This window comes from Xenopus laevis, chromosome 7L, assembly GCF_017654675.1.
Source record: "Xenopus laevis strain J_2021 chromosome 7L, Xenopus_laevis_v10.1, whole genome shotgun sequence".
Lineage (NCBI taxonomy): Eukaryota > Metazoa > Chordata > Amphibia > Anura > Pipidae > Xenopus > Xenopus laevis.
Genome location: NC_054383.1, coordinates 135137894 through 135165389, shown reverse-complemented (window position 1 = coordinate 135165389; position 27496 = coordinate 135137894). Strand labels below are relative to the sequence as shown.

The 27496-nt window shown below is 43.0% G+C and overlaps 2 protein-coding genes across 4 annotated transcripts; one reads left to right on the top strand and one right to left on the bottom strand.

The window, feature by feature from the left end:
- Positions 1–1601: 1601 nt before the first annotated feature.
- Positions 1602–10987, bottom strand: LOC108695961 (protein lin-37 homolog). 2 transcript variants are annotated; one of them, XM_041569837.1, is made up of 11 exons: positions 10852–10987; positions 7998–8088; positions 7714–7820; positions 7442–7517; positions 7102–7152; positions 6258–6311; positions 6025–6107; positions 4689–4846; positions 2533–2676; positions 2370–2443; positions 1602–2255 (listed from the first exon to the last, which is right to left on the bottom strand). In XM_041569837.1, exons 3-11 carry the CDS (start codon positions 7745–7747, stop codon positions 2174–2176), a joined length of 756 nt encoding a protein of 251 aa, XP_041425771.1. In that variant the 5' UTR covers positions 7748–7820; positions 7998–8088; positions 10852–10987; the 3' UTR covers positions 1602–2173. The 2 variants fall into 2 exon arrangements, with proteins under 2 accessions (XP_041425771.1, XP_041425772.1); XM_041569838.1 differs by having other exon boundaries at positions 1604–2255; positions 6282–6311.
- An 85-nt stretch (positions 10988–11072) lies between these two features.
- On the top strand, positions 11073–26822 carry LOC108696882 (proline and serine-rich protein 3). 2 transcript variants are annotated; one of them, XM_041569836.1, is made up of 13 exons: positions 11073–11410; positions 11722–11804; positions 15203–15311; positions 16267–16532; positions 18541–18677; positions 19224–19282; positions 19373–19461; positions 20617–20741; positions 23209–23399; positions 24471–24992; positions 26127–26307; positions 26431–26512; positions 26641–26822. In XM_041569836.1, exons 2-13 carry the CDS (start codon positions 11794–11796, stop codon positions 26705–26707), a joined length of 1839 nt encoding a protein of 612 aa, XP_041425770.1. In that variant the 5' UTR covers positions 11073–11410; positions 11722–11793; the 3' UTR covers positions 26708–26822. The 2 variants fall into 2 exon arrangements, with proteins under 2 accessions (XP_041425770.1, XP_018082062.1); XM_018226573.2 differs by having other exon boundaries at positions 11073–11414.
- The last annotated feature ends 674 nt before the right edge of the window (positions 26823–27496 follow it).

Here is a 27496-nt window from a genome sequence, read left to right as displayed (position 1 = left end):
ACTGCCCAGGATTCACATACACTACAGCACCCAATTACTGCTAGCTCCTGTACCACCCAGACTTTATATACACCATAGCACCCACTTACTGCCAATAATTCACATACACTATAGCACCCACTTACTGCCCAGGATTCACATACACTATAGCACCCACTTACTGCCAATAATTCACATACACTATAGCACCCAATTACTGCTAGCTCCTATCCCACCCAGGCTTTAGATACACTATAGCACCCACTTACTGCCCAGGATTCACATATATTACAGCACCCACTTAATGTCCAGGATTCACATACACTATAGCACCCAATTATGCTAGCTCCTGTACCACTCAGGCTTTAGATACACTATAGCACCCAATTACTGTCCAGGATTCACATACACTATAGCACCCAATTACTTCCCACAATCCACATACACTATAGCACCCAATTACTACTAGTTCCTGTACCACCCAGGCTTTAGATACACTATAGCCCACCCCCACTCATATGGTTTATAAAAGAGTGTGATTGCCCAGACCAACACCAGTTTTTAAAGGCATACAGCCCCCATTATAGGGAGGGAGTGGGGGTGATACTGCTGCATTATATGATCATAATTTTGTAACTAAAATCCCTTGTTTTTTTAGAAAACTCACACACTTGCATAGATATTACATTAATACACACAATATAATAAGTAAATATTTCCTCTCTTTGGTGTTACTGGTCCTTTAACAAAAAGCAACGGTGCTATGAAGGAAATAACATTTTATTGTCATAAAAACAACCAACACAGATTTATAATAAGATTTCAACTTGACTAATAAAATCATTCTTGATAAAATAACTGGGTACAAAGAGGGGCATTAAAATGAAGTAGTGAGGGGCACTGCCAGAATACTTGTCTCGGCTATTCAGGGCCGCACTTGTGGGAGCAGAGGCAAGTAATATGGCAGCTCCCGCAAACATGCAGAACAGGAATGCAATAGGTTATGCGTTCATATTTAACTGTTTCACTATAGGTACGTTACCACTTTAAAGCGGAACTATTGAGAAAATGTTAATTTAATATAAGCTTCATCACACTGAAATAAGAAAGTTTCTAAATACAATCAATAAAATATTCTGTATTGTTTCTGAACTAATCAAGTTTATCTTCACTATTCCTCTGTCGGCATCTGTTTCTCTTCATTCTGTCTTCATGCAGCAGTTGGGTGTCAGATATTCACTGACAGTTAGATCCAATATATCTTATAGGGGGGCTCCTTTCCTAGCAGATGTATTAGAGCTCACTCAAATAACTGATTCCAGTACAAACACAATCTAACAAAATAACTGCCGTTTGCACAAATCCTGCATGTAGAGAGACATGATGTCTGGTGAGTTTAATAGAGTGAGTTCTGATACATCTTCTAGGCAAAAGGAGCCCCCCTATAAGATATATTGGATCTAACTGTCAATGAATATCTGACACCCAACTGCTGCATGAAGAGAGAATGAAGAGAAACAGATGCTGAGAGAGGAATAGTGAAGAGGAACTTGATTATTTCAGAAACAATATAGAATATTTATTTGATTGTATTTATAAAGTTTCTTATTTCAGTATGACGAAGCTTATATTTTATTTTCGCGATAGTTGCCCTTTAAAGGAGAAGTAAACCCCATATTAAAAAAAAAAACCTACTCCTATGGTGTGAATCTGCACCGAGGGGTAAGTAAAACGTTAGGGGTTTTTTGCCCAGGGTAGGAGGGTATGGGGTTTTTTTTAACAAGGGGTTTACTTCTCCATTAAGAGAAAGAAAAACTTGGAAATATCCATAACTGAACACACATAAAACAAGAAACTCTAAAAAAATGAAAGTAAGAGGGTGTAGCAACACCCCAATCTTCTTAAAATCATTTGCCTCATCCTCACTGAGAAAGTCGGGTCACAGAGGATTAGGGATGCAGTGAATCCAGGAAATAGTTCAGGATTCGGCCTTTTTCAACAGGAAATCATGTGACAATCATGTGACAAAACAAGGAAGTGAAAAAATATTTTTCCCTCCCTGATTTGCATATGTAAATCAGAGGATTCAGTTCTGTATTCGGCCAAATCTTTCACAACGTATTCGGCCGAATCCAAAATAGTGGATTGAGTGCATCCCTACAGAGAATCCAGCACTCCTGTGATTGGGATCCCATTACTGGCGCTCATACATCTCCTTTAGGATTTTCATGCTCTGAGCATAGCGCTGCTGGTTACGGTAAGAAGCATCTTTCCACCTGCAGAAAACACACATAGCCTGAGAGTTGCAGTTCTACCCGCTCTTATACTAATATTGATATATCATACCGCTAGCACACAGAGCATATCAGCCAATCAAAAGTCATGGATACCTTTGCCGGATCTTCTTCCACCGATGCATGTTCTTATAAATGAGGTTGGACATACTGGGGGTTAACTCAGGCGGCTGTTACAGGGGGTTAAAAAAAAAATCCATTAATTACCCACAGCCATTGGCTCTTTGTAGATGACAAGGATCAATCAAGTTGTTCTTACTGTGTTCAGATTCAGCGGCTCTTCCTCATTGGGCAGGGGAGAAGGGATCCTCAGGTTGACCGGCTCTCCTGACTCACTTACAGGGCCGGCTAATGGCAGGGGCATATTGTAAATATTCTGAATGTTCCCGTTCACTCCATCACCCTGTACAAATGACAATGATAATAAATACAGTTGGTTCTAGTATAAATGAGCCACATCTTCATTTAGTTTGCTCATAGTCTGTACAAAGAGATCCCACAAAATTATGGCAGCATAGGTATTCCCCTGTACTAAGCACAATTCAGCAGGAACAGTCCCTAAGTTTGTTTGTAGTCTGTACAGAGAGATCCCATAAAACTATGACAGCATAGGTATTCCCTGTACTAAGCACAATTCAGCAGGAACAGTCCCCTAAATTTGCTCATAGTCTGTACAGGGAGATCCCATAAAACTATGACAGCATAGGTATTCCCTGTACTAAGCACAATTCAGCAGGAACAGTCCCTAAGTTTGCTCATAGTCTGTACAGAGAGATCCCATAAAACTATGGCAGCATAGGTATTCCCTGTACTAAGCACAATTCAGCAGGAACAGTCCCTAAAGGTGGCCATAGATGCAAAGATCCGTTCGTTTGGCCACATCGCCAAACGAGCGGATCTTTCCCCGATATGCCATTAACAAACATGGCTATATCGGGGGTAATCTGATTGTTCGGCCGTACGGCCGAATGTGCCGTGGGCTCCGACGGGATCGGTCGGGTCAAAATCAAACCTGACCGATCGACCCAACGACCGATCTCCGCCGGACGAAAGATGTCGGCACATGATCCGAAAATCGCATGAATCCTCGATTCGTACGATAGGATCTGTGTGTCTATGGCCACCTTAAGTTTGCTCATAGTCTGTACAGTGAGATCCCATAAAACTATGGCAGCATAGGTATTCCCTTTACTAAGCACAATTCAGCAGGAACAGTCCCTAAGTTTGCTCATAGTCTGTACAGAGAGATCCCATAAAACTACGGCAGCATAGGTATTCCCTGTACTAAGCACAATTCAGCAGGAACAGTCCCTAAGTTTGCTCATAGTCTGTACAGTGAGATCCCATAAAACTATGGCAGCATAGGTATTCCCCTGTACTAAGCACAATTCAGCAGGAACAGTCCCTAAGTTTGCTCATAGTTTGTACAGCGAGATCCCATAAAACTATAGCAGCATAGGTATTCCCCTGTACTAAGCACAATTCAGCAGGAACAATCCCCTAAATTTGCTCATAGTCTGTACAGAGAGATCCCATAAAATTATGGCAGCATAGGTATTCCCTGTACTAAGCACAATTCAGCAGGAACAATCCCTAAGTTTGTTAATAGTCTGTACAGAGAGATCCTATAAAACTATGGCAGCATAGGTATTCTCTGTACTAAGCACAATTCAGCAGGAACAGTCCCCTAAGTTTGCTAATAGTCTGTACAGAGAGATCCTATAAAACTATGGCAGCATAGGTATTCTCTGTACTAAGCACAATTCAGCAGGAACAGTCCCTAAGTTTGCTAATAGTCTGTACAGAGAGATCCTATAAAACTATGGCAGCATAGGTATTCCCTGTACTAAGCACAATTCAGCAGGAACAGTCCCTAAGTTTGCTCATAGTCTGTACAGAGAGATCCCATAAAACTATGGCAGCATAGGTATTCCCTGTACTAAGCACAATTCAGCAGGAACAGTCCCTAAGTTTGCTCATAGTCTGTACAGAGAGATCCCATAAAACTATGGCAGCATAGGTATTCCCCTGTACTAAGCACAATTCAGCAGGAACAATCCCCTAAGTTTGCTCATAGTCTGTACAGAGAGATCCCATAAAACTATGGCAGCATAGGTATTCCCCTGTACTAAGCACAATTCAGCAGGAACAGTCCCTAAGTTTGCTAATAGTCTGTACAGAGAGATCCTATAAAACTATGGCAGCATAAGTATTCCCTGTACTAAGCACAATTCAGCAGGAACAGTCCCATAAGTGTGCTCTAAGTCAGTATACGTACTGTAGAGCTGGACAGTTTCAGCCCCTTAAAGGGCTCCTGACACTAATTCCAGCTTCAATATTTCAGCAGTTCAGGGGATGGCACTATTATCAGAGTGGTTCCTATGTGGGACAAGGCATAAGTACTGCTCTTCTTACCAACACTTCATCTGTTGGTGGTGGAGTCTGGGGCTGTTCAGGGGGTCTTGCTGTGGGAGCGTTTCGGAGCCATGCTCTACACACGGGATACAGAGGGGTTTCTTCTGAGAACTGTGCCAGGTCCACACTCCTATCAAACAGGCGGATGATGAAGGTGTCTGTTGGGGGAGGGGGGGGAGAGGTTAAAATGTGACCCATGGATTTGCACTGTGGCTCTTAGGCTGCTCTGTATATAAGTGTATATGGAAATGGCAGCCAATGGCGACTAAGAAACATGAAAACCTTTTTAAAGGCTAAGTAAACCTTAAAAATAAGTAAATGATGAGGGGGCTTTTCTAAGCACTTTTGCAATGTACATTCATTATTTATTTATTTTTAATTCCAAGATATTAAGGGATACATGTACTGTTACTATGAATGAATTTTGTTACAACAGCGCCACCTGCTGGTGATTTTCCCACCAGTCTGACCAGCAAGTAGTCAAGGAAGTTGTCAGGAGAAAGAAAGAGGCTGATGTTCTTCTGCTTAGGAATAAAATTAGAAACCTTTCGAAAATCTTTCCTAAGCAGAAGAACATCAGAGCAGCCTCTTTCTTTCTCCTGACAACTTCCTTGACTACTTGCTGGTCAGACTGGTGGGAAAATGACCAGCAGGTGGCGATGATGTAACAAAATTCATTCATAGTAACAGTACATGTATCCCTTAATATCTTGGAATTAAAAATAAATAAATAATGAATGTACATTGCAAAAGTACTTAGAATAGCCCCCTCGTCAGTTTTACATTACCTTTTTTAAAGGGTTACTTATCCTTTAAACAGAATTTATGCTACAGGAAGTGACAGGGCTGCTATGATACTACTCATCTAAAGCTAGGGGTTAGTTCCAGTTAGTGCTATCACCCACTCCTCTGCTTTGAAAAGGGGGTTGAGCCCCAGTAACATTAGTGCTGATGCCAAAGGAAGGCTCACTCTGATTGGCTGCACCTACTGCATGCTTGCAAGTCACTGGTCACCCCACATGGGGAAAGTGTAGCTGCAACTCCGGGGGAAATTGATGATACAGTTCCCTAGATAAGTGTAATTGTGAGTGACATGCCTCCTTAGCTCCCGCCCCCTTGTGCAATACTCCCCACCCATAAATCCCCAGCTGATGGAACGGTCTCCTTATAACCTGTCTGTGGGTAAAGCTCCTCCCCCAGATGTGTAAATGCACCTTCTCATTACCTGCACCTGTCTTATAATTTGCCTTCTTACCCCATTGCTCCTAAGATTTTGGAAACTTGAGTCTCCTTCCTCCCCCAGCCCCCTGCAGTTGGTGTTGCCCAATGCTCTTACTTGCTTTAGGCTGGCTACTCTCTGTGATTCCATCTTCCTCCTTTCTCTTCTTCCTCCGATGGTGAGAGAGTCGAGCCGAGGGCCTAGTGGGGACAGGGAGAGCAAGAGCGGAATTTCAGCAAGGATTCTGCACACACTAACTTAGCTCTAAGCACAGCTGTCCAATGGAGGAACAGATATAACTTGGATAGAAAGCATAGCCGTAAAGCTCCTGCCTCCTTTGCAACACTTACAGTAAAGAGAAACTATAGTGATACCTTTTTCCAGCAGCAGAAGGGGATGAATCCCTGGAGGAAAGAAAACACAGCATAAAGTACCAGCAACACAAACTATACTATCAGCTGCCCCTAAAGGGGAAATATCACTCACTAAAGTATCTGCCAAAAACGGGTGGACGTTTAACTACCAGGGAAATGTCAATGAAAACATGTATAACCTTAGTTCCTGAGATGTGTACTACAAATCCCAGCATGCTTTAAGCCTTGAGTATATGCTGAACAATGCTGGGAGCTGTAGTTACACATGATTATTGGGAGCTATTTGCTGCCCTCCAGCAGTCCCACCTCCCTCATAGCAGAACCTTCTAATTATTTAAAATGAGTGGTTCACCTTTAACTACTTAAGCAACTTTTCAGTTGGCCTTCATTCTTTCTTTTTAGTTTTTGTATTACTTGAATTCTTCTTTTTCTGACTCTTTCAAGCTTTCAAATGGGGGTCACTGACCCCATCTTAAACACAAATATTCTATAAGGCTACAAATGTATTGTTATTGTTACTTTTTATTACTCATCTTTCTATTCAGGCCTCTCCTATTCATATTCCAGTCTCTTAATCAAATCAATGCATGGTTGCTGGGGTAATTTGGACCCCAGCAACCCTTGCTGAAATTGCAAACTGAAGAGCTGAATAAAAAGCTAAATAACTCAAAAACCCCAAATAATAGAAAATGAAAACCAATTGCAAATTGTCTCAGAATATCACTCTCTACATCATACTAACAGTTAATTTAAAGGTGAACAAACCCTTTAAGGGTAAAGACACTTATTCCTAGAAGCATTGTCAGAAATCTCCCCTTACTTGCAGTGCAGATCGGTAGAAGCTTTTCCAGTCTCATCTTCCATCTGATCCCTGCACGGAAAAGAAGTGCACATTTATTACACGGCTGTGAACACACTGAACTTTTAGCCGGAATACATAGGGTACCAGGGCATTTACAGATGGGTCATTTGTGTTGTACTCAGACTGTATTGTGTTTAATACTTCCTCCCTCTCCCATAGCAACCCCATTCCATGTAACATATCAGGAATCAGTGGGTAACTCTCACTGACACCCCCTCCTGCCTATAAATATACAGATAGTGGCTCCCACTCAGGCCAATCCTTCAGCAGCACCCACAGGTACAGAAGCCTGACTCACCTGTCCACATCACTTTTATCCAGGAGACCCTGCAGTACAGCGTCCAATCGGCTGCGGGCGATCCCTGCCTCCAGGTCTGATACAGAAGAGATGGAAGAGAAGAAGACACAATAGACATATAAGGGACAGTATTTTATAGTATTTATTGCTAAATGGGACTGTAACCACAACAATGTAAATAACAGAAGCAACAGAAAGAAGAACTTCAGAGCTTGCAATCAATTGTAAGAGCCAGACAGAGAGACGGCAGGCAGTCCCACCTTTTGCTTTACCTGTTTTTTCCACTTTCACTTTTGCAAGAGACATGGCTGCTTCAATGGAGACTCCAGCAGGGGGCGCTGCAGTGTATAAGGGCTGCCCAGTGCAACTCCCAGAGACCCTAACAGATAAAACATGAGAAGTGAAATGAGTAGAATTAAAGCATAAACACTGTGACGCCTGGAAAATACAATGTTATGGACAGAAAAGCTTTATATTTATACACTCTCACCGCCCGGTGCTTATGGTAAATGAGATAGAGTATCTGTAAATAAAAGGTATAATATTGACCACTTACCGGCTATAGGCAGACTTGCCCTTGCTCTCCCAGCATCAGTCTTGCAGGATCTCTCTTAATCCATGTCTTTCAGATAATCGGGAGTCCCAGGCTGTGAGTAAAGGACAAGTTACCTCTCCCGCAATAATTACTGTACAATGCCACTATCACTTACCCTGAATATGTATAATGTGTATTGTTCTTATCATCAGACTCTATCTATCTATCTATCTATATCATTCACATCAGTCCCTGCACCAGGGCAAATCACAATTTAATGTACCTACCCATGCACAAATGGTCAAGTTCTGCAGCGCTGGGGTCCTGGGTTCAATCACAGCCAGAAAAATATTTACAAGGTGTTTGTACATTCTCCCTGTTGCTGTGTGGGTTCCTCTGGGTACCCCTCCCACACCCCAAACACAATAATAGGCTCATGGGCTTATGATTAAATAGACCATATTGTGTGTGTGTGTGAATGGGATATGGACCTTAGATTGTAAGTTCACTGGGCAGGGACTGATAGGAATGTGATAGGGACCTTAGATTGTAAGCTCACTGGGGCAGAGACTGCTGGGAATGTGATAGGGACCATAGATTGTAAAATCACTGGACAGGGACTAATAGGAATGTGATAGGGACCTTAGATTGTAAGCTCACTGGGGCAGGGACTGCTGGGAATGTGATAGGGACCTTAGATTGTAAGCTCACTGAGGCAGGGACTGATGGGAATGTAATAGGGCACTTAGATTGGAAGCTTACTGGGGCAGGGGCTGATGGGAATATGATGGGGACCTTAGATTGTTAGCTCACTAGGGCAGGGACTCATTGGCTCATGGTGTGTGTGTATATGGGATAGGGACCTTGGGTTGTAAACTCACTGGGGCAGAGACTGCTGGGAATGTGATAGGGACCTTAGATTGTAAGCTCACTGGGACAGGGATTGATGTAGAACGCTGAACTATTGTAATAATGATCAGTAGCCAATTAACATGCCTGTAGGTTGCTGAAGGCTGGAGGAAACCAATGCAGAGAGGAGGGGACCCTTCATACTCACTACAGTTAGAGCCCTAATCAGAATGGAACTCAGCTCTGGGAGCTACAGGTTAGCAGTACTAGTCATTGGCCACTGTGTCAGTCTTTGTTTTTTATTTTCCACCCTGTAGCAACTGGATCACAACTAACGGAGCACCTATGCTCTTAACTTAGCCTCATGTTATTAGAACTCCCTGCAGCATTTGCTTTGCCCCCCCCCCCCAAAGAGGCAATAAAAGCACTTTTATATGATTATATGTTTGGATCGTGAGTCCTGGGTAATGTATAAGTGTCGCATAATTCATGTAGCAAGTGACCTGAAACAAATCCAAGCTGTGCGTCACATCACACACACTGACACACACACATATATATATATATACACACATATATACACACATATATACACACACACACACACATAGTACCACTGACGCTCCTCCTCCTCTTCTTCCAAAAATGCATTGACCTGGGGCAATTTTTATCTCTGCTACACTAGAATAAGAGGGGTGCAACCCTAAACCCTCACTCCCCCAACTGCTCGCTCTACATTAATTATCTAACACCCACTAGCCATGCTTGGTGTCATCCAGTTGGGTGGTCAGTATCAGGGGTCGAGTGCAGGGGGTCAGGCAGTATCAGGAGTCGGGTGCAGGGGGTGGGCAGTATAAGGGGTCCCGGGTGCAGGGGGTGGACAGTATCAGGGGTCGGGTGCAGGGGGTGGACAGTATCAGGGGTCGGGTGCAGGGGGTGGACAGTATCAGGGGTCGGGTGCAGGGGGTGGACAGTATCAGGGGTCGGGTGCAGGGGGTGGACAGTATTAGGGGTCGAGTGCAGGGGGTCAGGCAGTATAAGGGGTTGGGTGCATGGGGTGGGCAGCATCAGGGGTCGGGTGCAGGCAGTATCAGGGGTCGGGTGCAGGGGGTGGGCAGCATCAGGGGTCGGGTGCAGGCAGTATCAGGGGTCGTGTGCAGGGGGTCGGCAGTATCAGGGGTCGGGTGCAGGGGGTGGGTAGTATCAGGGGTCGGGTGCATGGGGTCAGGCAGTATCAGGGGTCGGTGCAGTGGGTCAGGCAGTATCAGGGGTCGGGTGCAGGGGGTGGGCAGTATAAGTGGTCGGTGCAGGGGGTCAGGCAGTATCAGGGGTCGGGTGCAGGGGGTGGGCAGTATAAGTGGTCGGTGCAGGGGGTGGGCAGTATAAGTGGTCGGTGCAGGGGGTCAGGCAGTATCAGGGGTCGGGTGCAGGGGGTGGGCAGTATCAGGGGTAACATTACCCAGTGATTTGTCTCATTTCAGCAGAGGAAGAGATTTTGCACTAGAGGGGCACACAGTGCTCATAATTCCCTTGGGTGCCAGTGCCCTTTAGAGTATAACACTCTATATTTATATGATTGGGACACAGGGAGCAATGGTTTCTCTGTACAGGGGATGCTGGGAGCTGTAGTCCATGATCTCCCCAGTTACTGCCATTTAGGAGCGGCTGTTACAGCTCAGCTCTCCCGCTACTGCAATAGGGAAGCTGAAGGCCCTTTAGTGTTAGTTCAGGCGCTAGGAGAAGAACATATGACAAGTAGGGGACGCTGGGAGTTGTAGTTCATCTCTCAAATTATTTTCATAAAGGGGATACTGGGCGTGGGCGTTAAATACTGTAAGCAAATACTTCCTTTCAGGAGACTCTAAGAACTGCCATTTTGTAGGTATTGGTTCGCAGTGGCTGCTGGGAGTGGTAGTGCAGCTGCTGAAGGGCCGCTAGTTGCTGTTCTATTCTATACCGTTCCGCTAAATCTGAAAACCACGTTAAGTGGCAGCCCACCAGGACCGCTGTTACTGACTGAACTTACCGACTCCGAACCGTCCGCGCTCCGCTCAAATCTCCGCCCCGCCCCTTTGCCATTGGATGAATAATCTCGCGATTTGACCAATGCGCTTCTCTCCGATACGCTCGTCATCGAGTAGCGGCCAATCACAGCAAAGCATTCTGCTTCTTCTCTCTCCCGATTTGTTGAGCCGCCTTGTTCACCCTCCGTTCGGCTGATACCTTTGATGGGCAGTCCACCGCAAAGCACGACGGGAATCGTGGGTGCCGGAAGCAGTAAGATAGGCGGCTCCCGTCGTGCTTTGCGCGTTGACAGTTGCTAGGAGACCAGCGGCCGGAAGCGCGGGAGGTTTGACTCCAGGGATGGGGAGGAAGTATATGGAATGACAGACTGGCTTGACCCTGCTGTTATGTGGCTGAAGAGCCTGCTGTAGTTACATCCGAGCTGGGCACTGGCATTACTACTGTCATTTCTACTGTCCACATCCTTTCCTTGAATTAGCTCAGACTGAACTACAATTCCCATAATCCCCTGAAAGTTTTGGCAACAAGGGGAGGCCTTTAGTGCGAAACAGCAGTTGCTAGTAGGTAAGTAGGTGTATGTCTGAAATTATGGGCCCTAGACACATTAGCCCATTAGCCATATGATATACACACACACACACACACACACACACACACACACACACACACACACACACACACACACACACACACACACACACACACACACACACACACACACACACACACACACACACACACACACACACACACACACACACACACACACACACACACACACACACACACACACACACACACACACTACATACATAACAGACAAAGCATTGTACTCATGCAATTTATATAGGTGCCATTGTGTTCATTTAAGGGCTAATCCTGCAGTTGGAGAAGGCAAAGTGAAGCAGCCGGTGCACAAAGTACAGTTCTACCGACCGTGAGGATGAGCAGCAGGTAGGTGGGTGCTTAGGGCTGTGCATGGGCTGGTTGAATGGCTTAGGCCATAGACTTTACAATTAAGATCTTTCCTGGCAAGATTGTTGGTTTCAATACACACATGTAGATGTTAATGTTAAGATATAAAGATAGAAACAATAGAATTCTAACCAGGGGCGATCCTGGCCATTTTGCCGCCCGAGGGTTCCTTTATTCTGCCCCCGCCCTCCCCACGGTACTCATATTTTCATTGCCGGAGGGGGTCGGAGGCATCCACGTCGCTAGTGCAGAGAGCGCTATTATGCTGTTTGCACTAGAAAAGCCAAATTTACGGGTTGCAAACACTGAAATTCTGCTCTTAGTTACAAGTACAGGCATTTTTGTTGCCCCTGGCAACCAGGGGCGCTGCCGTCTGAGGTAAGTTTCTCAACTCGCCTCATTGACGGAGCGCCCCTGATTCTACCTGTATCTGAAGATTCAGTACTATCAATGGCTGATGTTCAGGTGCCTTCAGAGGCCCCCGATCAAAATTTTCCAGCCAGCCCGATCGATATCCAAGTCTTCTGCTGACATTGGTCGGCTCAGTTTCCACCATACACGCACCAAATATCATATGAAAATTAATTTTGTATGATCTTATCGGTGCATCTATTTAGGGCATACGGAAAGAACCGACACAACCGGCCTGGTTCACCAGACATAGAAAAACAGTCATAAACAGAAAATAAAAAGCAACTGAAAAAAAGTCTAATATTGAAGTTTAAAATGTTATTTTTTTTCCCCCCTTCTTATGTCTTTCTGAAAAGGAGACATTTTAAAAAAACAAATTTTGTAGGCAATTATGAGTAATATATTTAGTTGCTTTTAAAAATAGCCCCTTTATTGGAGCTCCCTATTGATGTTCTCTGGTCCCTGTCTGTGTTTTAAATGCGGGGTGGGTGTGTCCTATCAGTCCCTGCCAGGAGCACAGTAGGCGGGGGACAGCCAATCACAGCCCTGCAATCACACAAGCACAGACAGGCTTCAGTTCCCTATTAGGTCCTGCTAGCTGCTGATTGGTTCCTGTCCTACAGTGCAGTGAGCTGAGTGCACAGCCTGGGAATTCTGGGAGCAGGAAGTGGAAGAGAAGCGATTATTAGGGTTTTTGCAGAAATATTCAATAAATCAGCCTGAAACATTACTCTTTTAAGTACAATTCTTCTCTATCTAATTGAGTATAATGCACTGGTACATTCTTATTTTTTACACAGAATGTCTCCTTGAAGAAGCTCTTGCAGGGCGAAGGGGGGTGGTAGCCAAACTGTTCTAAATTGATACATTTAGTTGATACATTTCTTATCTTTGTCCCTGCTGAGCAGAATCCCTGAGTTTCATTACAGGCAGCTTTTAGACTTGATACAATAGTTACTAATACTCCAGAGATGCTGCTGAGAAATGTGTCCACTAAATGTTGTAAAATTGTAACAGAATCTGCACCTGAATTACTGAACTGCCAGACTGAAACATTAACATGTCAACTTCAATTTTGGAAACAAGGTAAAAAATTAAATATAGAAAGCAGCTGCATTCCAAATCCTATTAATCATGTTAGTCAAGCAAAATTAACTTTAATTACACTGCATAAGTTATTTGAATCTTGTTTCCATCAGTCTGGGAATTCATAATTATAACAAGCAGGCAGGAGCCACTTTGTGGACACTGTTATTAAGACAAGTCTTGTATCATCTCAGAATCTTGTTTGTGCAGCAGAATGGGGGACCTGATGTCCATCCCCATGTCCTGGTTACACAATTAAATGGTGAAGAGAACGGGGGAATGTGGGGAGAGCAGTGACATGTAGGAAGTGCTGAATGGAAAGTGAAAGTAATTGCCTAAGGCATAGAGGAGGGGCAGACAATATTTGATTGACATTTGAGATTTTTTAAATGCGTTTATAACAGCTATGAACACTTTAATAAAAAAAAAAAAAAAAGAATGTGGATTTCATGTTTAATTTGAAAAGGACTTTTATTATACATCTTTTTATGCCTGGATGTCAGGTCCACTTTAACCCTTTGTGTTTAATCAAACTGTGATGTTTTGGGGTCACTCACACTGGCTGTGTGCTTGTTGACATTAAGCATAACGATTTAGCATTTTGCACCAACATCTGCCACATTTGTCTGCACCCGAGCAGAGGTAATGTATTTGGGTGCTAGCAGAGGAGCAGATTCTTGGCCTGCGTTTCTCAGCAGCCCGAGATCACACTCGTTTCCTGCAGGAAAGGAGAAGGAAAGGCTAAAGTAAGTAAGCTTTATCAGAAGGTCCATATAAATAAACCAGTACATCCCCAAAGTAATGCTGCCCTGAGTCCTCTGTCAAAAGAAACAGCACATTTCTTTCCTTCTATTGTGTACTCATGGGCTTCTGTATCAGACTTCCTGTTTTCAGCTTAAACCTCCAGGGCTAGGGCTTGAGCATGCTCAGTTTGCTCCTCTTCCCCCTCCCTGCTTTAATCTGAGTCCAGAGCTATGAGTGAGCAGGGAGAGACTTGGGCAGGCAGTGATGTCACAGCAAGCTAATATGGCAGCTGCTATCCTAAACAAACAGAGAGAGCTTCTAGAGTGGTTTACTCAGGTATGGTAAAGCATTCTGCAGAATAAATATAGTGTTTTAGCTCGCCCTATTGTGTCTAATTTATTGACAATAAACTGCCTTCTCCTTTAAGAAAGTTATGAAGGCAATTAGATTGCTTTGAAGTGATGAACTTTATCTAGAGGGCCCCGATAAGAAAGATAGAACTGCCGGTTTTAAGAATATCTAGAGTCTTTGCAGCACCGCCAAATTTTAAGGATTTCAAGCAATACATTTTCTGCTCCTCCTAGAAGTAAAGAGAAGAAATTATTTATTAAAGGGGAAGTAAAGTCTCGCAAGCTGTGCTGATTTTGTTGTTTGTGTACCTAAAACAACTATATGTTCAGTGGGAATTCGTTAACACTTATTTGCCAATTGAGTGTATTCTGAGAGCATTATAAATCCAGGATTTCCAACTGTGGGTCACTGGGAGATGTGGGCCCTTAATGTAGTACAGGGATAGAACTTTGGCATAAAATAGTGTAACGATTATTAAATGAACCTAAATTTCACCCACACTTACTGCATTTTATCCTCTGTCCATGAATTGCATTGCTCAGAGCAAGGTACCTGCTGGAAACTGAGCCACTGCTTTATCACTAAATAATTCATCCAATGTTATTCCATTTCCAGAGCCTGTCACTGATACCCACTCTCCCCCAGCAGCGCTTTAATACTTCCACTGTCCAGGCATCCTTGAGTGGTTTCAGGTTTCTATCAAGCATTCTTTTTCAGATTCAATTACAGGTATGTTGATGTAAACTGCAAGAATTGAATCTGTTCTTTGTACCCCTCCTCCACAGTGAACCTGTATTCTCCAGTCAGGGGGATCCATTCCCATCTCCAGTAAGAGGCAGGACCCACTATTGCCCATCAAAGACAAAGCCTCTAACAGAAGACCAAAAGCAATCTGTAAGTTTAGGGGAGCAGGGATATCATTTGGGCACATTATATATCTTTGATATCAACATTGACTGATTCTCTATAATAAGAGATAAACACCTAAGAGTTGGACACAGCTTGTCTGAACCCAAGTTTTCCTGAAATTCCAAAGATTGACTTTAGCCATAAAACCACTGTCTGTAAGTGTAGTGTAGTTTACTTGTATGATCTGAGTAGAGCAGTTATACAGGTATGGGATCCATTATCCAGAAACATGTAATCCAGAAAGTTCTGAATTACTGGACACCTGTCTCCCATAGACTCCATTAAAATCGAATAATCCAAATACATAATCAGGGCCGCCATCAGGGGGGCACAGGGGGTACAAATGTACCGGGCCCAGGCCTGAAGGGGGGCCTGACAGTGCTGAACTTTTGAAAGAGCCAGGCCCCCCTTGACAGTGCCAAAGCCGCGCCGCCTCATTTCGATGTCTCAAAAGCGGAAGTGCCGAAAAGCCATGGAAAAGCGGAAGTGCTGAAAATCTGGAAAGCGGAAGTGCTGAAAATCTGAGGTATCGAACGCGGAAGTGCCGAAAAGTGAAGTCTCGAACACGCAAGTGCCGAAAAGCCGAAGTCTCGAACGCGGAAGTGCAGAAAAGCCGAAGTCTCGAACGCGGAAGTGCCGAAAACCCGAAGTCTCGAACGCGGAAGTGCCGAAAACCCGAAGTCTCGAACGCAGAAGTGCCGAAAAGCCGAACAGCCAAAGTTCCGAAATGGCGAAAAGACCCGAAGCCACAAAACAGCTGAAGTTGAATATTAATTAAACGGTAGCTTGTATTTGATCCCAACTAAGATATAATTAATCCTTATTGGAAGCAAATCCAGCCCATTGGGTTTATTACACATGGTATGAAGATCCATATTATGGATAACCGAGCATTCTAACCGGTCTCACACCTGTATTTCTTATATTTCTTATTTTTTAGGTTCTCAGCCCAAGTCGGCTTTATTCCCTGTCACCTCATCTCTCTGATTCATTGAGTCCACCGGACCTTAGTTTTCTGGGAGGTATCCAGCGGTTGGTGTCTGGGGCCCCTGAGTCTGATTCTTCTGGGCCGTTTGATGAATCCTGGCCTTCCACTGATGGGAGCTCTTCTAAGACGCCGGAAAGAGATGAGCGACTGACTGTACCTGGTACTGGGCAGGTACCTTACTCTACTGAGCCATCATCTCAGGACTCCGTCATTGCTAGGTAACTAGCAGCGCACTCCTGTCCTGTTTTCTTACCCTGTTGTATTGGATTAGGTGTTATCTGTCTAATATACAGTTAGGCCCATAAATCTTTGGACAGAGACAACTTTTTTCTAATTTTGGTTCTGTACATTACCACAATACATTTTAAATGAAACAACTTGAACGGCACACTTTCAGCTTTAATTCAGTGGGTTGAGCAAAAAGATTGCTTAAAAATGTGAGGAACTAAAGCCTTTTTTTTTTTTAACACAATCTCTTCATTTCAGGGGCTCAAAAGTAATTGGACCATTGACTCAAAGGCTATCTCATGGGCAGGTGTGGGCAATTCTTTCGTTATGTCATTATTAATGAAGCAGATAAAAGCCCAGGAGTTGGTTTGAGGGGGGGGGGTGCTTGTATGTGGAAGATTTTACTGTGAACAGACAACATGCGGTCAAATGTGCTCTCCATGCAGGTGAAACATGCCATCCTTAAGCTGCAAAAACAGATAAAACCCATCCGAAAAATTGCTACAATATTAGTGATCTAAAATCTACAGTTTAGTACATTCTGAGAAAGAAAGAAAGAAAGTACCGGTGAACTCAGTAACGCAAAAAGACCTGGACGTCCACGCAAGACAACCTTGGTGGATGATCTCAGAATCATTTCTATGCTGAATAGAAACCCCTTCACAACAGCCAAACAAGTGACCAACACTCTCCAGGAAGTCGGGGTATCGATATCCAAGTCTACATAAAGAGAAGACTGCATGAAAGTAAATACAGAGGCTGCACTGCAAGGTGCAAGTCATCAAGACTAGAAAGGCTACATTGGACTTTGCTAAAAAAAAAAAACATCTCAAAAAAGCCAGCACAGTTCTGGAAAAACATTCTTTGGACAGATGAAACCAAGATCAACCTCTAGGAGAATGATGGCAAGAAAAAAGTCTGGAGAAGGTGTGGAACAACTCATGATCCAAAGCATAGCACAGTTGTGTATAAAACATTTGGGAGGCAGTGTGATGGCTTGGGGTGCATGGCTGCCAGTGGCACTGGGACACTAGTGTTTATCCATCATGTGACACAGGACAGAAGCACAAGAATGAATTGTGAGCTATTCAGAGACACTGTCTGCTCAAATCCAGCTAAATGCACTCACATTGATTGGGAGGTGTTTCATAATGACCCAAAAGATACAGCCAAAGCAACCCGGGAGTTTATTAAAGCAAAGAAGTGGAATATTGTTGAATGGCCAAGTCATCTGATCTGAACCCAATTGAGCTGCATTTCACTTGTTGAAGACTAAACTTGGGACAGAAAGGCCACAAACAAACAGCAACTGAAAGTCACTGCAGTAAAGGCCTGGCAGAGCATTAAACAGGAGCAAACCCATAATCTGGTGATGTCCATGAGTTCAACACTTCAGCCTGTCATTGCCAGCAAGGGGTTTTCAACCAAGTATTAGAAATGAACATTTTATTTTCACTTTTTTAATTTGTCCAATTACCTTTGAGCCCCTGATTGTGTTAAAAAAAGGTTTTAGTTCCTCACATTTTTATGCAAGCTTTTTGTTCAACCCACTGAATTAAAGCTGAAAGTCTGCAGTTCAACTGCATCTGACTTGTTTTATTTAAAATTCATTGTGGTCATGTAAAGAACCAAAATTAGAAAAAGGTTGTTTCTGTCCAAAGGTTTATGGGCCTGTACGCGGAATATACATCACACCCCAGCACAAAAGTCTGTTTGATTTAAACCCACTGGATGGTATTGTATTGGAAAAATGCAGTGTTTGGCGGGTACATTCGGGTACAAAGGAGATTTAGAAACACTGTTACAGGGGGAAAGAAACTCCCAAGGTTTACACACTGGCTAATATTTAGGGGACAAGACCTTCAGTGACATAAACCCCATATATTTTGTATCTGCCCATTCAACTGCCAATGCATCATTCTCAGCTGTAACTACCGTAAATGTTTTAACTAAGAAGAGAAATGTCTTATAGAGGTTTCTTTATTTTTTTACATCTAGGTACTTGGAAAGGTTTCGAAGTGGACGTCCTACCAGCCGACTGGATCGCTCTCCTCCCAGTGTTGGAATGAAAGATTTCTGGTGGCTACAGACATCTCCTGACAGCCTTGATGTAGTCAGGAATCACTCTGTTACAGGTAATGCTAAAGCATTGTTAAGCAAAGATTTAAGAAGGGTGCATCAAGGACCCCAGGCATTCTCATGCCATAAACTCCCATCAGGTCTGATTCACAAATAATAGGATAAGTAAACTTTAAAATAAGTGAATGTAAAATTGATGAGGGTGTTATTCTAAGCACTTTTGCAATGTACATTCATTATATATATTTTTTTTAATTCCACGATATTAAGGGATACATGTACTGTTACTATGAATGAATTTTGTTACAACAGCGCCACCTGCTGGTCATTTTCCCACCAGTCTGACCAGCAAGTAGTCAAGGAAGTTGTCAGGAGAAAGAAAAATGATATCCTTTTTTTTCTGTAGTAATAAAACCGTAGCTTGTACTTGAGCCAAACTAAGATATAGTTAATCCTTATTGGAACCAAAACCAGCCTATTGGGTTTATTTAATGTTTAAATGATTTCTAGTAGATTTAAGGCACGAATACCCAAATTACGGAAAGATCCGTAATCCGTAAAACCCCAGGTCCTGAGCATTCATTATATTTATTTATTCTTAGGAGTCAAGTCTTCTACAAGATTCTCCCCGCATAAACTTGAGATGAGCCCACCCTGTCAGGTATATTGTACATTTCTGATGTATATATATTATTTAAAGGGACAATAAATTGAGCAGCTTTTACAGTTTGCTTATTTTTTTGGCTCTAAGGATATGTCTCTAAGTGATTCCAAGTTGTATTCTAATCATGTGGACATCCTGAGCCTTCAGGAGAAAGCAGGAAAGCTTATACTCCAGAGGTGAGTAAAGGGTTATTTTAGTTGTAGGGGTATCCTTTGTCTCTCCTAGTGATTAGTCTCTCAACATTGTGGGCAGGCCTGGACTGACAATCTGTGGGCTGCTGTATGGTGCCATAGACAGCCGTTTGAGCTTCTGAGTAATTGAAATGGCAGGTCTTATTTTAAATCCTAGTTCAGGCCCGATTGTGCATGCTGGAAAATATAAAGATTATTACTTTCTTTTTAAAGGATAAGTAAACCTTAAAATTAAGTGAATTTAAAACTGATGAGGGGGGTATTCTAAGCATTTTTGCAATGTACATTCATTATTTATTTATTTTTTATTCCAAGATATTAAGGGATACATGTACTGTTACTATGAATGAATTTTGTTACAACATCGCCACCTGCTGGTCATTTTCCCACCAGTCAAAGAAGTTGTCAGGAGAAAGAAAGAAACTGCTCTGATGTTCTTCTGCTTAGGAAAGATTTGAGAATTGTTTCTAGTTTGTTTCCTAAGCAAGAACATCAGAGCAGTCTCTTTCTTTCTCCTGACAACTTCCTTGACTACTTGCTGGTCAGACTGGTGGGAAAATGACCAGCAGGTGGCGCTGTTGTAACAAAATTCATTCATAGTAACACTACATGTATCCCTTAAAGGAAAACTATACCCCCAAAATGAACACATAAGCAACAGATAGTTTACATCATATTAAGTGGCATAAAAAAGAATCTTAACAAACTGGAATATTTATTTAAGTAAATCTTGCCCTTTTACATCTCTTGTCTTGAGCCACCATTTCGTGATGGTCTGTGTGCTGCCTCAGAGATCACCTGAAATACACGTATAGTTTGTTGGTATGTATGTGTGCACAGTGAATCATAAGATCCCATGGGGCGGCCCTTATTTTTTAAAATAGCAATTTTCTATTTATGATTACCCAATGGCACATACTACTAGAAAAGTATATTATTATGAAAATGGTTTATTTACACAAACCAGGGTTTTACATATGAGCTGTTTTATGCAATATCTTTTTATAGAGACCTACATATGTTTGGGGCATAGTTTTCCTTTAATATCTGAGCACCCTCAACAATTTTACATTCACTTATTTTTAAGGTTTACTTATCCTTTAAATTCATTTCTCACTTTTTATCTCACCTCTCCCCCAGTGAATCATCTCTTAGCAGCGTGGGCGCCGTGAGTTCTGAAGGCATTGGATCCTCTCCATCATCCAACGTCTCAAGCACAGGTTCTGACCAAAGCAGACAAAGTTTCGCTGTACCAAGTCAGCCAGGTAGTTAATAAGAATGCAACACACGCACATTGGTGAGGAGCCATTTGTGTTTTATACTGGACATAAATACAACAGAATGGCAACTTTCTCTCCCTTAAACATCAGTTTAGGATGCTCCCTGTAGGTTTCTGCTTGCTTATTAAATCTGAATGCATCAGACCATGTAAATAAGGGACAGCGATGTGACTTTGAAAGCTAAACGTAAATTAAATGTTTGGGGAGCAACAAGAAGTAATTTATTTTGTTTTTCAAGGGATGAAAACATAATTCTGCCTCTTTATAGGTCCCTGGTGAGGCCTCATCTGGAGTATGGGGGCAGTTTTGGACTCCAGGCCTTAAGAGGGATATAAATGAGCTGGAGAGAGTGCAGAGACTAAGTGCAACTAAACTGGTTAGAGGGAGGGAAGAGTTAAATTATGAGGGGAGACTGACAAGGTTGGGGTTGTTTTCTCTGGGGAAAAAAGGCGCTTGTGAGGGGACATGATTAGACTTTACAAGTACATTAGAGGACATTATAGACAAATAACAGGGGAACTTTTTACCCATAAAGAGAATCACGTACAGAGGCCTCCCCTTCAGACTAGAGGAAAAGAAGTTTCATTTAAAGGAACAGAGTAGGGGGTTCATCACAGTGAGGACAGTGAGGTTGGGGAATGCACTGCCGGGTGATATTGTGATGCTGATTCAGTTAATGACTATAAGAGGGACTTGGATGATTTCTTGGACAGACATAATATCAAAGGCTATTGTGATACTAAACTCTATAGTTAGTATAGATATGGGTATATAGAATTTAATTAAAAGTAGGGAGGGGTGTGTGTATGGGGCTGGGTTTTCATTTGGAGGGGTTGAACTTGATGGACTTTGTCTTTTTCAACCCTATGTAACTATGTATGTGTAGGATGTGTTTGGGTGTGAGGTCCGAGACTAAACGCCTGTCAGGGTGATGTTTTGGGTGGTTATTTTTTTTGCTTTCCCATATACTGTTTAAAGGAACCGTTCAGTGTAAAAATAAAAACTGGGTAAATAGGCTGTGCAAAGAGGCTGTGCAAAATAAAAAATGTATCTAATATAGTTAGTTAGGCAAAAATGTAATGTATAAAGGCTGGAGTGACTGGATTTGTAACATAATAGCCAGAACACTACTTCCTGCTTTTCAGCTCTCTAACTCTGAGTTAGTCAGTGACTATAAGGGGGGCCACATGGGACATAACTGTTCAGTGAGTTTGTTATTGATCCTCAGCATTCAGCTCAGATTCAAAAGCAACAGTTATGACCCATGTGGCCCCCCTCAAGTCACTGATTGGTTACTGTCTGGTAACCAATTAGTGGAAACCAAGAGAGCTGAAAAGCAGGAAGTAGTGTTCTGTTATGTTAGAAATCCACTCACTCCAGCCTTTATACATTACATTTTTGGCTAACTAACTATATTAGATACATTTATTTATTTTGCACATAGTATTTTTTGTTTTACACCAAACTGTTCCTTTAAGGCAGTAATCCGCAGCCAGTGGCTCATGAGCAAAATTTTGCTCACCATCCCCTTAGATGTTGCTCTCAGTGGCCTCAAAGCAGGTTCTTATTTTTTAATTCCAGGCTTGGAGGCAAGTTTTAGTTGCATAAAAAACAGGTGCACTGCCAAACAGAGTCTCCTGTAGGCTGCTAGTCCACAAAGGGGCTGCCGATAGCAAATTACAGCCCTTATTTGGCATCCCCAGAAACGTTTTTCATACTTGTGCTGCTCCCCAACTCTTTTTATATTTGAATATGGCTCACGGTACAAAAAAAGTTGGGGACTCCTACTAAGGGCTGGCTTCTAAGTCATTTAGAGAGAGGTTTAGGGTGAACACATTTTTTACACATTTATTTGATGTTAGTTTAGGGTATCAGAATATCAAAATAAGTTTCTGCCCCAATACATTTTTTAAAGTGCACTCTTTGTCTATCAATTATTTCTTTTCTGCACACCATGAATTGTATCTAGATTTGACATTATTCCAGGGGGAACAAAAAATGTTGTAAATTCAGGGAAATAAATTTATGCAATGTGTAAAATGAGGGAAAACTTAAAATAAGGTGATGTAAAAAATAAGGTTTCTCTGTATTCATCTAACTAGTTATAGTTTAAACATGGTATTTTAAAGCTATGTATGCAGTATAAAAATACTGAGCTGATTTAACTAGTATTAGAATAAAAATCAGATGGCACACGCTCTGGCAACTGTGCTTAGTAATTCTTGTGGTTTATTTGAAATCTTCACACACGCATGGAGATCTCAAATAACCACAAGGAATTACTTAGCACAGTTGCCAGAGTGTGTGCCATCTGATTTTTATTATAATACATGGATTGTTGAAACTTTTGGATGCAGCAGAGTTTCCAGATAGAGCACCACATTGACTTGCATGCAGAATCTTGTATTGTTTCACATTGATTTAACTAGTATACTGTTGATATTGCTCATAGTTCCATCCACTGAGAGGCGCATTCCAGCTCTGACCCCTGCAGCCGTAGGAAGATTTTCTGCATTAGCACCAGAGAATGACATTCTGTATCAGTGGCGTCTGCGGAGGAAAATGGAACAGGCAAGGGAAGGAACCCTGGCACCTCCAACCCAGAAACGGACCTTCTCTCCTCCAGTCAGAATCCCCAAACAGGTGTCTAAGGCTCTTGTTGTTCCTCACTTTCTATTCAATCATAACAATAAACACAGTGCAATACTTTTCCATTTTCAGTTACTATGGACGATCATGATACACAAGCCTACACTAAAAGAAATCTGTGGAAATAATGTTCATAGGCTGATTTTGAGGATACTCTCATCCTGTAATGTAGAATGCTCTGTTATACAGATAGCTAGAATCTCAGCTGCCATAAAGCAGGACAGGACTGCTGCCTACAATGGGGATCAGATAGGATCTGTGCAGCCACTGGGACAGAATGCTCTGTTATACAGATAGCTAGAATCTCAGCCCCCATAAAGCAGGACAGGACTGCTGCTTACAATGGGGATCAGATAGGATCTGTGCAGCCACTGGGACAGAATGCTCTGTTATACAGATAGCTAGAATCTCAGCTGCCATAAAGCAGGACAGGACTGCTGCTTACAATGGGGATCAGATAGGATCTGTGCAGCCACTGGGACAGAATGCTCTGTTATACAGATAGCTAGAATCTCAGCTGCCATAAAGCAGGACAGGACTGCTGCTTACAATGGGGATCAGATAGGATCTGTGCAGCCACTGGGAAAGAATGTTTTGTTATACAGATAGCTAGAATCTCAGCTGCCATAAAGCAGGGCAGGACTGCTGCTTCCAATGGGGATCAGATAGGATCTGTGCAGCCACTGGGACAGAATGTTCTGTTATACAGATAGCTAGAATCTCAGCTGCCATAAAGCAGGGCAGGACTGCTGCTTCCAATGGGGATCAGATAGGATCTGTGCAGCCACTGGGACAGAATGTTCTGTTATACAGATAGCTAGAATCTCAGCTGCCATAAAGCAGGACAGGACTGCTGCTTACAATGGGGATCAGATAGGATCTGTGCAGCCAATAGAACAGAATGTTCTGTTATACAGATAGCTAGAATCTCAGCCAGTCTCAGGACTTTTGTGTGAGCAAGGAAGGAGATCTAACCACCTATTCCTAGTGTTGCTGAACTACATGCCCCAGTATTTTTTACTGTCACTTACATTTTTGTCCCTTATTTTGCTTTCCTCTTTGTAGGTGCCGGTCGCTATGGATTCTACTATTTCAGAGCACTTCAGAGAGTCCCAGAAAGTCACCACTGACCCAAGTGATGCCATTTCTGATAGGCAGGATTGTATTCCTAGTTCTTGCCTTGACAACATACCCATTGCTAGTCCATCTCTAAGCATTCAGACTTGCACTGTCCCTCCCCACTTTCACCTTCAGTGCGATATCCTTCCTTATGTACACGGTCATCCCTCATTGTCCTGTATCACGCACACACAGGAGAAGGAAAGGGTTAAACCTGGTGATCCCCACCCTCTCCCTCCAGATTCCAATGATCTAGCTAAGCATCACCAGAAACTCTTACCAACCAGGAAGCCCAAAAAAATGCCCTGTCCTCAGCCAGACCTGAAGCTGGCAGAGCAACAAGAGCCCAAGCAGGTGGAGCGCAAGAAAGAGAAGCAGAAACAAACAAAATTGGGACTGGCAGAAAGAAAAGAAAAAATGGCAGAGCACGTGCCCTTGGGACCCTCATTTAATCGTGCTGTCGGGGAGGTGAGAACGTGTCACTCTTCAGCAACTTAGTCATGTTTCACCAGTGATCTTCATGTAACAGCTGCAGATAATGGTAGAAAAGAGATAGGCGGCACTCCGGAAAAAAATTAATATAGAAATTTATTCCAACAGGAGATGGATCAGCCACCAGCGCCCCAACCATGCCTTATAGTGGTAGAAAAGAGATAGGTGGCACTCCGGAAAAAGAAAATTTATTCCCTTAATCATAGGCTATGATTAAGGGATTTCTTTCCCGAAACGCGTAAGGCCATGTGGACCCATCTCCTGTTGGAATAAATTTTCTATATTCATTTTTTTCCAGAGTGCCACCTATCTCTTTTCTACCACTATAAGGCATAGTTGGGGCGATGGTGGCTGAGCACCCGGTACTAAGGTGGAACTAGTGGAGGAGGAAAACCGCGAGGGGCGAGTTTGGAGCGGCTGTTTATTTTGATCTGCAGATAATGTGCTGATCTGTAAACATTATTAGTAACAACAATTAATTATTATGTGCCAAAATATTCCACAGCGCTGTAAAATGAAACATGTACTTTGTGCAGTTTCAATTCTGATACCTGTGCTTTTAGTGAGTGAGCAATGATGCCAGACCAGATCTTATCAATACATAGCCCTCCTATTGTGTTATACTCCACTGACATGGAGCTTGCAGGGCATGTATCCTACATTGAAAGCTCATTTGGATAGGATCTTTGCCCAATATGCACACCTTGAAGAGGGTGAGATTGGCTGATTCAATTGTTTGGCCCTATGGCCAAATGATCGGATTACAAAGATGGGGATACAGGCCATTGGGGTGAAGCCACATCAACAAGCTGATGCTTTGATTGTCCCACTAAGATTTTTATGATATTGGTTGGGTAGGGCCGTCTGAGTGCCCCATACATGGGCAGATAAGATGTTGACTAGGACTGGAAGAGCCCAATCAGCAGCTCTATCTGCCCGTTTATGGCCACCGTTAGATTACTTACTGTACAGATAATTATATTAAGTTAGCTGCTCAGACTCTCTGAAATAAAATCAGCTAGTAGTGCAGTTTATTGTATGCCATTGCACTATTGATCTGCTATGTACTGAACCTCCATAATACTCAAATAGGTTCCCTTTCCTCCCAAGGTTATCTCAGAGAGGCTGTTTTCACCATCCCCAACTCCACAACCCAAGGCTGAAAATAGAAATGAGAAGCAAACTCCTCCGCCTTCACCTCCACCTGAGAAGCAAGCTCCTCCCCCTTCACCTCCATCCAATCAGCTGCAGCCACTGGAAATCGCTGCACAGCTACTGGAAGAAGCAGAAGGTACATTCCTCGCCACTCAAACACGTTATTTTTTTTTTTTTGTTAACTAATTTTCATTCACTGAGCATCCAACATCATCTTGCAGCAATGACAATCTCCTCTTCTGGTTCTTTTTCCCTTCAGACTCTGATGGAACAGACTTCGAAGATGACCCATTGCTGCACGTTCTGCGAGAACATCGGAAGGCTCTGCGAAGGAGACTCCTGTAATGACACCATTTATTTTATCTAATATTAACATAAATCATGTATTAATCCCTTATTACCCAACTTTGTGGTTATTGCAGTGAAGATCCAGTAACATCACTAATGCCCGACTCTCTTCTCTTCGCAGGGCTGTGAATGAAAGGCTTTCTGAACTGGAGGCGGAAAACAGAGCTGCTCCATCACCCCTCCCATGATGCATCCCTTCCTTACCTTTTTATATATGTGTAAGTCTCTCTATTTATATCTTTTTGTATGTGACCAGTAGAACGACGGGTTCCTTGTTCCGTGAATAAAATGTACATTTGCACAGATCGTCTTGTTTCCTTTTAAATCCATCAGGGGCTGTTGATTGATGTCACTTTTCCTCTGAAATTCTTAGAATGCAGATTCCCTAGGGATAAGTATTGTGATCAACTCTACTTACATCACTGCCATTAACCCTGTCAAGGTAGGTCCATGCCTATGCACGAGCCTACACCTGCTGCTAGTATATCAATGAGCTGCTCTGATAGGAAACAGTGGGCAAATATATCCCGGTGCTGTGATCAATAGCAGCCAATCAGCAATAGCAGGAAGGATGATAAATCTATATCCCTGATTGGTTGCTATTGGTTATTGCACTGGGGCAAATGTAACTAATGTTAAAGGAGAAGGAAAGCCCCAGGGCGCAAAACCCCTCCCCCCTCCCGCTGGGCAAATGCCCCTAACTTGTTACTCACCCCTCTGCGCAGGTCCTGTCACCCCTCTGCGCCGAATGTCATGAAGTGAAATCGGAAAACTTCGTGACATTCGGCGCATGCGCAATAGAGCTGTACCGGTACCTGCTCCTACTGCGCATGCGCCAGAAGACGCCGGTCAGAGCAGGAAGAAGACGCGCATGGGAGAAGATGGCGACTGTGAACTCCGTGGACAGGACCTGCGCAGAGGGGTGAGTAACAAGTTAGGGGCATTTGCCCAGCGGGAGGGGTAGGCCAGGGGGGAGG